At 36.4% G+C, this 13672-nt stretch overlaps 2 protein-coding genes across 2 annotated transcripts in view; one reads left to right on the plus strand and one right to left on the minus strand.

Moving 5' to 3' along the window:
* Positions 1 to 1644: 1644 nt before the first annotated feature.
* LOC101894145 (glutamic acid-rich protein) lies at positions 1645 to 7476 on the minus strand. The gene is made up of 8 exons (XM_005179850.4): positions 7318 to 7476; positions 6850 to 7094; positions 6367 to 6414; positions 4798 to 5174; positions 3531 to 4299; positions 3147 to 3470; positions 2422 to 3083; positions 1645 to 2248 (listed from the first exon to the last, which is right to left on the minus strand). Exons 2-8 carry the CDS (start codon positions 7090 to 7092, stop codon positions 2008 to 2010), a joined length of 2664 nt encoding a protein of 887 aa, XP_005179907.2. The 5' UTR covers positions 7093 to 7094; positions 7318 to 7476; the 3' UTR covers positions 1645 to 2007.
* Positions 7477 to 9483: 2007 nt separating this feature from the next.
* LOC101894317 (cAMP-dependent protein kinase type I regulatory subunit) overlaps positions 9484 to 13672 on the plus strand; it is a 100042-nt gene continuing 95853 nt past the window's right edge. The window contains exons 1-2 of the mRNA XM_020035493.2: positions 9484 to 9775; positions 9834 to 10343. Of these exons, the coding sequence (XP_019891052.1) occupies positions 10179 to 10343 (165 nt within the window). The 5' untranslated portion in view covers positions 9484 to 9775; positions 9834 to 10178. The remainder of the gene's footprint in view (positions 9776 to 9833; positions 10344 to 13672) is intronic.

Raw genomic sequence — 13672 nt, forward strand, 5'->3', positions numbered from 1 at the left:
CACTCTGTAGATAGATAGATACATTCATGGTACAATGAAGAGAAGGTAGGTCAACTTTGAAAAAATTGCAAGTATAGAGGTCTACCTGTTTGGCTTGTAATGTCAGAATTACTATCAAAACTATAAAAAAGCAAACAACTTGTTGCATTGATTTTGAATAAATAATTTAAAACCGCGAAAACTGAATGAATGGTCAAAGTTTCTTTTCAATATCATGTTCTATATATCTCTTATGGTTTATTTCGCGACAAAAACTGTAGATTTTGTCGATGCTTTCGTTGCAATAAGCATTTGGAAAACACCCGAATTTGAATATTTTCTGAACAATTTTTTAATATTGAAAAGAAGACACACACATAAGCAAATGAAGTTGACATATTAAGCCAGAAAAATAAAAAAATTTAAATCATATGGTAGTTCTGCCCTACCTTGAATTCATTGTACCATGGTTGTACTTGTAGCTGACAACAGACAAAAATGAAAAGTGTTGTATTTTATTTAAGATATCCCTTCTAGATAGAAGATCTTAAATAGGTATATGGATGGAATACCTAAAAAGGAGTTCTACATATATAGAAGGTTTTCATTTGGCCTTTTGTCCATCAAAAGGTCTTCTGTAGAGAGAAGGCAAAAATATTTTTTTTATAAATTACCTATCTTATACGATATCATATTTTACATTACCTCATAAGTATGCCAATGTTTAGTTGTCTCTCCCCATGATCATTTGGCAAAATGTTCATTCCTTTTTCAAAGTAACTCCTGATACATCACCCACTGGTCACCTAGCGGCATTGATGTATATTCCTTTCTAATTGCCATTTTATTAAAGCTACCGTCATTTTAATCAGATTACTTGTTTCCGTTCGCTTATTTAAATTTACTGAAAGGAATAAATGTCAATTAAATCTGTACATATATCCACCCTTTCAAATCCTAACAAAATTAAGTCAACCTTTTTATGGACTTTGTAGTTACTTGCTGAGTCATACATGTGCACATGTTTAGTAGTTGACTGCTATATGCAATATCCTCATTACACATATTCCTTTTTCGATTTATTTTCTGGCTCGGTCAACACTTGGTGCTTTTTAAAAAAATCCCCATGTTAACCTAATTAACTGGCCCTCTTCCGCTTGTGTAATAATAAAAAGGAGAAAAAGTATTACAATTTGTGTAAATGCCATAAAAACTGCAGTTGATGCCATTAAGGAGGACTGTGGAAGAAACAAAGCAAAATATTTACACAACTACATTAAATGCAATGGCCAACCTTCCAGAGAGAAAAGTGAATGTTAGAGGTTCAACACCATCGCCACCAAATAGCCATGTGTAGAATGTATGTGTTTTGTTGTTTTAAGGCAATTATTATTAAATCCAAATATGAAATTGGTTTGAACTTTTTAGTGGTGGAGTTTATTATTAAATAAGACTGCAAAGAATAATAACGGAAGTAAACTGCAGTGGAGTGAATTGGCGACCACGTTTGCCACTATGCATGAAAAGCCAAACTCTTATTTGGAAGCCATAAAGTGGTAGATTTAATGACCCACACCAAACCAAAATAATGTAACAGCAAACTCCACTTAGGTCTGTTTCAAATAAAGAAATCCTTTCTTATATTAGAGCAGGAAAACACCATAATTTGTTTATTGTTTAAAATGTATATACTCATTATTCTTTTATTTGTTTCTCCGTTTCTTTAGAGATTAAATCTGTTATGTATGTTGGTATGGTGATAGAGTAAACTAGAACTAGAATAATTGAAAAATAAAATAAAATTTAAATAGGTAAGAATATACCTAGAAATTAAAAACATTTTTTCCGAAAAAAAAAGAATCAACAAAAAATTAAGAAACATACGATGATAGTGAATGGATTATATAGTTAAAAACTAGGGATTCCATACGTTTCGCTTCTAACATTTAAGGACTCCGACGACGAATACTCAAAGAGTAATTTCTAATTAAATCTCATTTTTTCACTCATATTGTCCATGGTCTCCATTTACTCTTTGGTTTCCTCCTCAATAGCAGCCTCTTTGGCAGCGGCCGTCTTTGCAGCGTTAGCAGCTGCTTTTGTTGTTCGTTGTGGTTTGCCTTTAGCGGGAGTTGATGTTGAAACCTTTTCGGTGGTGGATGAAACATCGGTATTTTCTTCCTTGACGTTTGTCTTCTTTGTCGATTCTTCTTTTTCTTCAGATTCCTCTTCTTTCTTTCCATTTACTTCCTTGTTTTTGTGTTTTTCACTAAAAAAAGAAACAAACCAATTATAAATTATTTAAAAATTGTCGAAAAAAGTGTTTCGTAACAATAACCGTTTTAGATAACTTAGTCATTTATATTTATAAATTTGTATATGTTGATGCATAATTCGATATGTGTTTAGTTACATTTTCTTGTTCTGCTGATTAAACCATACCTTTCTATATCAATATTTAGCACAGAATCATTTTCCTCGTCTTCGTCACGTTCCTCGGGTTCAACGTGTCTCAGCAAATCACCCAAATCTTTGTCTACATCTTCCCAAAGCTTTTCATCGGCTTGAGCTTCATCGTCGACTTCCTGTTCTTCATCATTTTCTTGAGCGTCAGCCTTCTCGGCATCTTCATTTCCCTCAGTTGCTTCTTCATTGTCCTCTTTGTGTTCTTCTTCTTCTGCATCTCCTTCGTCCTTATTTTCACTTTCTGAATTATTCTTTTCCTTTGCCTCTTTACGTTTCTGTGCATTCTTTTCTTCCTCCTTGTGACGCAAGTATGCCTTTAGGTGGGATCTTTGCAAGCAATGTTTCTTGGAAAATTCTTCCAAGGTTGTCTTTTCAGTCGTAGCATATTGTTCGCATAACTCACAATAGTATGCCGATACTTCTTTTACAAATTCCTTTCCAACCGGTGTACGTTCTTTGTCTTCGCTTTCTTCTTCCGAATCTTCGTTGGCTTCATTCAATAGTGCTTCAACATCTGCATCCATTTCATCGTCAATTTCACCAACCGAATCAACAGTCATAAATTTATTCAAATCGATTTCCCGCATTTCTTCATCTCCACTGTTGTCTGAATCGGAATCTTGTTTGCGGGCCTTATTCTGTAAAGGAAAAATATATATTTACATTACATTTTTTCTACGCCAAATTTTTCGAAGACTTACTTTTATGTGTTCCAATGAACAGCGATGGGTTTCATACAATATGGGGCTCTTGAATGCTAAATGGCAAGTTGAACAGTATGGCATTAGGAACTTTTTCATAATTTTATGATGTTCCGAGAGCTGATGCTTGGCCTTAGGCTGTCTATAGTGGAGACGGCAAAGATGACAGAATTTTGACTCATAAGTCTCCTTAGATTTTTCTTCAATTTCCTTTTGTGCAGCACGTTGTCGTGCTCTCAAACGCAAGAGGTGAGCCCTTTGGCGAACAGCGATTTGACGCAAAGCTGATTTATGGACTCGCGAAGACAAATGATACAGATAATCCTAAAAAAAAAAAAAATTAATTAGTTTCATTTCATTTCAGTTGTTGCTTAAAATGCTTACCGTAAATGTAACACATTTCATGTGGCAATGAATGCAAGTCAGTTTAATGAAACGGGATGTTCCACCACCCCTACGTGAAGGACTTTCGCCACGGCGCGAAGAACGAGCCTTACGTTCTTTATCATCGTCGTCATTTCGAGATGACTTCTTGGACTTTCTATCCTTGTCATCCTTGGATTTGTCATCCTTCTTAGAAGATGATGAGCTGGACTTCTTGGTGGTCGTCGATGATTTTTCCTTCTTTGCAGAACTCTCCTTAGTTTTCTTACCTTCTTTCTTGTCCCCCTTCTCACCATCAGCATCTTTTGATGTCTTTTCCGCACCCTCTGCTGGTTCATCTTCTTCATTCTTTTCTGCTGATTCATCTTCACCCTCTACATGCTCCTTGTCATCGGCATTCGATTTTTTGTCTTCGTCGTCTTCGATTTCTTCCTCATCTTCGTCGTTATCACCCTCACCTTTAGATCTGTTTGCGTTGTTGTCTCCATCGACATCATCTTCTTCCTCATCCTCTTCGTCGTCTTCTTCGGCATTTGACTTTTCCGACTTTGAACGCTTTGACTTGCCACGCTTTGATTCTTTCTTATCATCGCTGCCCTCTTTATTATCCTCATCATTGTTCTCATCCTCGTCATCGCTGCCCTTTTGCTTGGATTTTTCCTTGTCTTCATCTTCATCACTGGATCCAGATGCTGACTTTTTACCACTCCTCGACGAACGACGTGGACTCTTCGATGATCGTCGTTCAAAACGACGTCGCCGCAGTGAGCTAAAATTGGTTTGGTTTGATTTGTGTATGTTTTAGACGATGGCGAAATGTAATCAACATATGGGAGGAAAAATACGTTTAGTTCAATTGTTTCAGGTTAGAGATGAAAAGAAATAGAATGTCAAGAAATCATAAAAATTATGTTCGAGATCAATTGCTGTCATCACAAAACGGAACGGCCGTCATTGGGGCGAGCCACTCATTCAATTGAACAAAGCAAATTTGTTCAGAATTCAATTTTGAGAATTTTCTTTCACTTCTTTTGCACTGGGCAGGGGAACTTCATCAAACATATACCTAATATCTCTCGAAGAATCGGTTCTCAGGGGAATTAGGCGTTTGTTCGCTAAAAGACCCTCTCAATATCTATTAAATTATCGATCGGCGGCAATTGTCTCAAAGTTTTCTCCCCAGTTTCTTATGATTTGATTGTGGTTTGTGTCAGTAATTGAGCTTTAAATCGTTAAGTTTCTTTGTTTTGTATGTTCAAGTATTTACCTCGTTAGGCGTGCAATTTTCAAAAGTCGTGCACGATCTTTCTGTTGAGCGTACATGAGTTTACGTCTCATTATTCTCAGATCGTTGGATTCACGGCGTACAATACGGCCAGAACCGCCGCCGCGGCCTGTTCGGACTCCGACACGATTACTAGAGCCACGTATGCGTGAGGTGAAACTGCTGCGTACCGGTGGTCTTTTACTGGGTGGTCCCATATCTGAGCGATGTCTGGACTTGGAATCATCACGATCGCTGTGTCTTGAGGAATTTCCACCTCTGTAGCCCGACGATGAACTATTCGATGTTACCACTGGTGGTGGCGGTGGTGGAGGCGTACGATTGCCCCTTCCAGTTGATGATGAAGTGCGTCTATAATCCTATATTGACGATGATGAGAACAGATTTGTAGAGGAGAATTTATATCTATTGCAATGTTTGTTTGTATAGTTTTGTAAGTTATTTGTCTTTCAACTTTTGCAGGAATTGACTAGAGTGCTGCATTTTCAACCAAACAACAACAGTATTCAGTACAATTTTCTACGCGATTCTGATTCTGATTTTTTGTGGGTTTGTTTTTGTCTTTACAAACACATTACAAGACATGAGGATGTTTCTGTTTTATAAATTGATTGGGATTTTGCTTGTTGGGAGAGAAGAGATTGTTTTATAAAGCAGCCTTGTTTGTTTATGTTTTTACATCTGCAGTAGAGAGTGAATATGAGTGAAGAATGGTGTTCAGTTTAATCTTTCGAATATATTGAATCTTATTAAAACACCATGTAGAAGAATTTTCATTTTAACATTTTAAGCTGTTTGCATATTCCTTGCCAAAGCCCAAGGTGTCAAGTCTGTCTACACATAAAAATATACAATGGTTGAGATAAGGTAAGGTTATGAGGAGGTTCATTCAATCACAAATGTTTTCTTCATCTATATATATACTCTATATACGGGTAGGTAGGATTGCCTCTCTTGTTCAATAAGCCGCATTCGTTTTTATAATACGCATATTGCTTGATCGTATGTTTTTCATTTTCTGAGCTGATCCTTTATGGAATGCCTGACTGATTTGAGTTTTCTCTAGACAATGCTCTTTATAAGTCTTTCCTTACCAAGCCACACTACTGCAGTTTAAGATAGAATTAGGTAATTCATAGAGCATTTTCGCAGACACTTTCCTATAGACTTGAGTAGTAGTCATTGATATCATGTACATTAGTAGTAGGCTAGTACTATTATATCCACATGCAGTAGAGTAGAGTTGTGAGTTTCTCAGAATATTTCTTTTGCATTGACTGTTTTCGATTTGAAACTCAACGGCATTTGACTTCCTAAATATAACTCTATGGGTTTTCGTTACAACAAAAACATGTAAAATAGTTAAATAGTTATATGGAAATGTAGTTAAATATTGACATGTATACAAACAAATATATATTTATATATGTAAAAGTACCAATACATATAGCTGTTAAGCTATATGCCTATGGTTAAATGATTTTAATAATTATATCTTCAAAGGAATAAGCCAGAACAAATATGTGTGATAATTGTCGATGTTTTACTTACGTCTTGGCGGGATCTTTTGTGATCTGAGGAACGATCGCGTGATGAGTCCTAGAAGAGGAGAATAAAAACAGGATTTAATTAAACCATCCAAATATTTAATTCTTTTTCTAAATCACACGAAAGACTGAAGTCTAGTTTATGTGATCAATCCGTAGCAATGTCGAATTCTTAACACATCTGATTTTTGAGATTTGATAACATAAATTTATGTACTTCCATATTTACAGATCAGGATTTTGAGTAGTTACGCACGATGGAGGGTAGTCAGAAATAAAAATAATATCTGTATAAATTTGAATGTACTTCTGTTTTCAGCGGACTAGCTCCGTTTTTTGTAAATTTAATATAATCTAATTTAATATCTCATCTTTGTACAAATCTTCATAGCCCTATACAATTTGTACTGATTGTCCATCCCACATGAATTCCGGACAACAAATATAGATCATGAAACCAAGTTGTTACAAAATTTTAATTACTCACCCTATAACTGCGTTTGTGTCCGGAATCGTGACGACTGGAACCGGAATTATTGAAACGATCTCTACGTGAATCATAGCGACCGTCACTATTGCTGTTGGAATTGTAACGACCAGAACGATCTGAAGTACGGCCACCGGACGATTGCATGCGGCTGTTACTATAATTTGATGAACGATACGATGAGCCACGATTATTGGAACCGCCACGGCTTCCACCGTAGCCCCTATTAAAACCACGAGCCATATCTGTTTAAATAGTAAAAATTAGTTCGATTTCATTTATTTTTTCAAAAATATGTTAATTTTTAAAACGCTTAAAATGCAACCTCCAATTATCACATTGTGTATGTATCTAAGATAGCAGACCGGCGTCTATTGGGGTGCCGGAGAAAAAATGAATTTCTTTTGCATGGCTCCCAGAGCCAATACACACGTAATATGTCCAACTTTTGGAAAGCTCATTTATTACCTCTTATTCGGGATAATTCCTTGTTTATGTTTTCTTTTATATTCTTGTGATATTAAATCCACTATCTTCAACTTCTTTTTGAAAATATACAACTTTTTTACACTTGGAAAACACGCGAAGAAAATTTTCACAAGCTTCTTTCAGATTATAATTTAATTTGATGTTCGTTGGCAACTCGCACGTATGGTTATGGAAGAAGGCGAACGTTGCCAATTCAATGGAGTTGCCAAACACATTATTAGGGTTTAACTGATTATAAACCAAGACGTAAAAGGGTTTAGAGTAACACTGCCTTTACACGGTGACATTTTTTAACCATGCCATTTTTCTTTGTTGGTAAAAGGTGTAGAGGGACAAGGATAGAAGAAAAAATGGCACGATAAGCCACCGCACAGGGTTACATGCCATTTTCTTTGCACTTCTCTTTTTGCTTCTTCTGAATTTTTTATGATTTTGACCTTTCATATCGTTTCTTTATTGTAATTTTAGATGCGTTTCTTTTATTGCGATGTGATGTTTTTAGTGATTGAATTGTATAGTGAATTATATGAAAATTAATTGGAAGTATTAAAATGTAAAAAAAGAAAGTTAAAATAAAAGTTAATAATGCTATATTTAACACCTCAATAACTTTTTCCATCATTTCTTCTTTAGATTCACACATTTAATTTTAAATCACTTCTTTATAAATATCTGTTACAAACAATTAGCTCTATACGAAATACTGAATAAAATAAAATATCAGAAAAAATGCCAAGCACTATTATCGTAAAATGCCACCGTGTAAAGGCTCGAAGATTTACGCAGAAATTTTAAAAGAGAATTGATAAAAATGCCAGCTAAAAATTGCACCGTGTAAAGGCAGTGTAAAACAGAGTCAATATTTGGGCCGTTGCTACATAGTTTTTCGTCGTCGAATATATTGGAAGTTCATGCCGGAAAACACATCAACGCCCAGCGTTGCTGTAATTTTTTCTCTGTTGTTGTTGTATTTAGCTTACTCACAACACAAAACAAATATCAAACTTTGGCCTGTTAAAAGCCTTTTTATGCCAAAACGCGTTTGAAGCGTAAGTCCAAGCAGATTTTTACCATGAACCAATACACGCCACGCGAGCGCTCTGAAATAGTTGAAATTTACATTCAACAGAAGAAGTCAATTGTGAAAACTCAACGAACAAAATTATTATGTCCAATGAAGCCCGTTTCACATTGAATGGGAAAATAAGCAAAATTGCCGTTTTTACGCCACTGAAAATCCTCAGGAGATTCAAGAAGTGCCTCTTCATGACGAAAAAGTCACAGTTTGGTGCGGCGTTAGTGCGAAAACGGCAATTGGGCCGTTTTTCTTCCAAAATGAAAGTGGCCATGCTGTTACCATCAATCAGGAGCGTTATCGCGACATGATGACCAATTTTGTGATGCCAATTATTCGTCGAAAGCGTATGAGGCAGTTCTGGTTTCAACAAGACGGCGCTCCACCGCACACAAGTCGCATAACAATCGATGGGTCCGTCGAATATGGGCAACCCTGTACTTCTTCAACTTCAAATGCGAAGTTAGACACAATTCCGGTAAAAATGTCGCTAAAACCATTAAAATCAAATCAAAATACCGAATATAGTAGGCACCGTTATATGGGGGCTATACTAAGACTTGAACCTGCATAAACAATTTTCTGTCACAGGCTGTAGTACCCATTAGGAACTCCATATGCGAAATTTGAAACAATTCCGGTGAATAATGTCGCTAAAATCATAAAAATACGGAATATTTGGAAGTACCGTTATATGGGGGCTATATGATATCGTGGGCCGATACAGCTTATCTTCGAACTTCAACATTTTGAAAACACCGAATTTTAATATTTTCTGAACAATTTTTTTGTTATTGACAAGAAAACACATACATAGACAAATAAAATTGACAAACTAAGCCAAGAAAATAAAAAAATTAAAATCATATGTTATCATAGCCCTATCTTGATTTTATTGTACCATGCTTCCTCATATGACCCTTCATATAACATATAAACATGATAAGAGGCATATGTGTAAACTAGACCACAGAGGCAGATAAGTGCCCGTCACTGTTAAAGGTACCCCCCTTACGGCATTGCCAGGTTAAAATAATATTTATGTTTTTATTTGCCTTCACCTGACGTTTGCCAAAAGAAAAAAAATATTGTAGATTGATTAGTAAGAAGGAAAATAGTGGAAATACATTGAATTCGATTGCAAAAAATCGTGTAATTTGTTAATTCTCAGCACAAAAAATTAAAAAACAACATTTGAACGTTTATAAAATAATCTTCGAAATCGAAGTTTTCCCTCGGCATTTGTGTTTTTGCAACAATTTTCACGGAACAAAGAGAAAACAAGTTGGGCCAAACTAATACGAGTAGACTGGCTGTCAAAAAATAAGAAGAAAAAAAAAAAAACAGCAAACGAAAAGAATTGTAATAACAAATAAGAAATAGAGAATAAATAAAATATAGCCCATTTTTTCTTTTGTAGAAATTCAAGGCAACAAAATACTAGCTACGAAATTCATTTGATATTGTGCCAATACAAATTATCCAATTGGAAATAAAAAGGAATTGTCCTTTATTTTCTTTACGGTGGAGTGGTAATAAGATACCCTCCCAATTAAGTGTATCCAATAGACTGATATTCTTCGTTCGGAGTCATTGAGATAGTTTTATTGCATCTTTCGTCTCCGGCAAAAAAAAAAAATAAAAGAAAGAAAGGCGAAAGTGTTGCGTGAGTGTGTGCGTTCTATTGCATTTTACTCTTTTGGTGTATCTACTACGTTTCATCCATCACATCCACCACAAGGCTTACACTACGAGACGAACGAACATGGCCAATACTCTGGAGGAACAACAAAGTCTACGAGAATGTGAAAACTACATACAATCTCATGGCATACAACGCGTGCTCAAGGATTGCATTGTGCAGCTGTGTGTCAGCCGCCCCGAAAATCCAATACAATTTTTAAGACAGTATTTTCAGAAATTAGAAAAGGTAAGCGAACCCTGTGTGTTTCTTGTTTGTGTCCTTGTTTTGTATATTCTCAAAAGAAAGTAAATGAAAGAAGGGTTTAGATGTGGATGACTTGATTGATGCTGATCAGAAATACATTTTGAGTAGGATATAAGATTCAGTCCAGGCTTACTGATGTAAGATATATTTAATAAGCTTAAGAATAAGTTTCAAAATATTTTTTTCATGATCAATATTTAGATTTTAATATTTGAAGTAATTGGTACACATTGTGGAAATTCTTGGGAGGATCTTAAAAACTACTAAAATCGGACGAAACACGTATATTTTGTTCTATCCGATTTGTACATCGGTAACATACCCGAGAAATATTGAAAACTTCACCCTTTAAGAGCAAATGTTGTAGCGTAGGCGGATTGATTAGCAAACTTCCAAACGAATCCCTACCACCCTCCAGAAATTCGCATTTGAAAAAAGACATTTTTCACTTGGTACGATACGGCACTGTAACGAAAGCATATGGTTATGCTGACATACGGGCACCTGTAGACCATGTCATGAAGAGGCACGCCGTCCTAGTTCTCAGGGCGGCATTCTATCAGGTCTGAATACTTTTCCATTCCACAAATCGACTTATTGCTTTTTGGGCTTCTTGTTTTAGAATTCCACGTACGACTGACGTTCACGCGTTGGCGTTGATTATCTACCGTTTTAAACTTGGCCGGAGGGTAGTTTTCCCTACATCCTCATCCTCAAACAGTGTGACGTGTTTGCAGGACTGTTCTATGGCACAGCTTGTTGTGGTTTAATCCTCGACTGATATGTGTGGACGATTTGCTATGTTGTGGACGGAATTCGGGTGGATGGTTGCCGAATGGATAGCTTCATCTGATGCTGGGGAGGAGTAAAGCTTCAATAGCCTTTGCTACTATAGACAAATGCAAAATTGGCCTTTGCTGGTATCTTTACTTGGCTTCATTGGCCGGATACCCCACGGCCCCTTTTCCAGATTTCAGAAACGATTTAGATGGCTAGCGCCAGGTTAAGAACTTTTGTGAGCTACTCAACCCCCGGCGTATCCAGTTGTTTCAACGTTACCATTGAGATTCCGTCTAAGCCCCATGTTTTGGACGACTTAGCGTTTCGGGTGACATTTGCAACATAACCCATCGTAGACTGTGGCAGTATCTCCTTGGCGAAAAGAGATCTGATACGATGTAGTACTCTTTGTTTCGCCCTATCGATCTAGCGGTACTCGACAAATTGTTGGTTAAAATATACAGCGCACCTCTTTAGATCAGTCACCGCTAAGTGACTGAGGTCCTATCATCATTTTCTCAGAGTTCGAGAGCGATTTAGCCGTTACCCACAGCTTGCTCACATCGGTTCAAATATTGCAACACTTCAGATGGTCTAGCCAATTTATCGTCTTATGCTCCTCTACTCACCGGCTAACGTCCACTGTCCATTCACTGTTTGTGGGATCAGTAGTGTTGGAAAAAAGCAGATCATCACGCTCATTTGCTGGTCCTGCTGGGAACTTTGGTCTTATTTCGGGTATTCCATCAGCAGCTTTGTTGATGTCCCGGAAAATCTTTTCTGCTACCCGAACATCAGGTTGGGCAGTTCTTTGAAGCGAAGGTTACTGAAGTCTCTAAATTCTGGCCAGTGAGCTTTCGCATGTTTAAGTAAATTGCGGTATCCAGAGGTTATGAAATCCGGCGATCTGCTTATATAGACGGTTATCGGGAGATGGTCTGACCCAAAAGAAATAACGTCATTTATCAGACCAGGTGGCATCATGGTTAAGTCTGGTGAACTATTACACTCTCCTAGCGAACTATGACACTTTCGGATGGGGTACCCTCGTTTACCGTACAGAATGTGGAGAAGTCATTCTGTTCCGACAGTGCTAATCCCCTCTGGTCATTATTAAGGATTGTTCACCCATTATAGGGGAGTTACCAGATGAAGTAGGCTGATCTTGCCCCTAGTCGCACTTGATCTAAGCCTTATACAAATACTATAATGAACAAAGTTTAAACCAAATCGATTCGCTCTTCGATTTTTGAGGGAAGAAGTTGTCGAATTGCTCATATTTGTGTCCGGTTTCAGTTTAGTAGGAATATTACGACGCTAAAAATTAACAGTTGTAAATGACGTCTTAAATAAAATGTATTGTTATCTTTTGCATTGTTTTTGGTTTAGCAATTGTAACTATGCGATATAAATATTGACGCTTCTCAATCCCATTTTTTTGTTCCTCCGTTTGCACGTGACACTGGACATTGCAAAATATTCAACTAAAAGTTTCGATCATTGATTAGAAGGGATAATCTTTTATCACTAAATTCTTTTATTACCTCTTTCAATTAAAGCCTACAATTATAGCTGTTGCATTGGAATTTGGAGAGTTTATTTGTTTTACATTCTTTGCTTCACAGACGAAGAGACCGCCAGAGACATTATTCATCCATTAAGGTATGCATCGACGAGCAGACGAATTACATTGAATGTCACCAAATATTTACAAACAGCTTAACAAGTAGGCAGAATAACACAATAAAGGGCTGTACGAAAGCATAACAAAAAAGTAAAAACAAAAAAGTGAAACACCTTGTCCACATGTACAGGACAATACGCAAGCACTTAGTTGTGAAATAATGGGATGACCATGTCTGATGTAAATTGGAAATGTGTAAAAAAGATGCAGCTTGTCTATACAAAAAAATCTGTGGGGAAATTAGGAAGATTTATTCTAGGAAAGTTTCGAAATTTTTCGAAAAATTATGAATTTTTGATAGATTCAATTTATTCAATAATTACGGAAAAAATCCTGTAGATTTTTAAAGTAGAGCTAAAATTGAAGGCACGTGTATTGGCGTTTTGAAAATTCCAATCGGAAAGTAACCTAAAAAGAGTTAAACAATTTCCTTCAATTTTCTTTTTTAAAATACAAATTAGGATTTCTTGGAATTTGCGCATTTTAGATACGAGGCGAGTCATCGAATTGGTTTTTTTTTTTTTTTCAAAATATAATTTAAAATTAGCAAGCAAAAATATTCAACAAAGCTATTTGACATATGTATATACAGGGTGAGACGAAAAAACTGCAACAAAGTCAAACGCCATAATTTTTATTTTCTATTGAATGAAAGCAAAAACTGTCGGAAATAGCATCAAATTTTAGAATTTGTCACCTTTAGCACGAATTATGGCCTTCAAATGGCCAATGAAACCGTCACGCGCTGCCCGAATGTTGCTGTGCGGTATTTTGGCCCAATCCCGGCGAAACGCTTGCTTAAGGTGATCGACACTTTGGTATTTCTTAGTGCTAATCTTGCTTTCGA

The sequence above is a fragment of the Musca domestica genome, unplaced genomic scaffold (assembly GCF_030504385.1).
Source record: "Musca domestica strain aabys unplaced genomic scaffold, Musca_domestica.polishedcontigs.V.1.1 36, whole genome shotgun sequence".
NCBI classification, from domain to species: Eukaryota; Metazoa; Arthropoda; class Insecta; order Diptera; family Muscidae; genus Musca; species Musca domestica.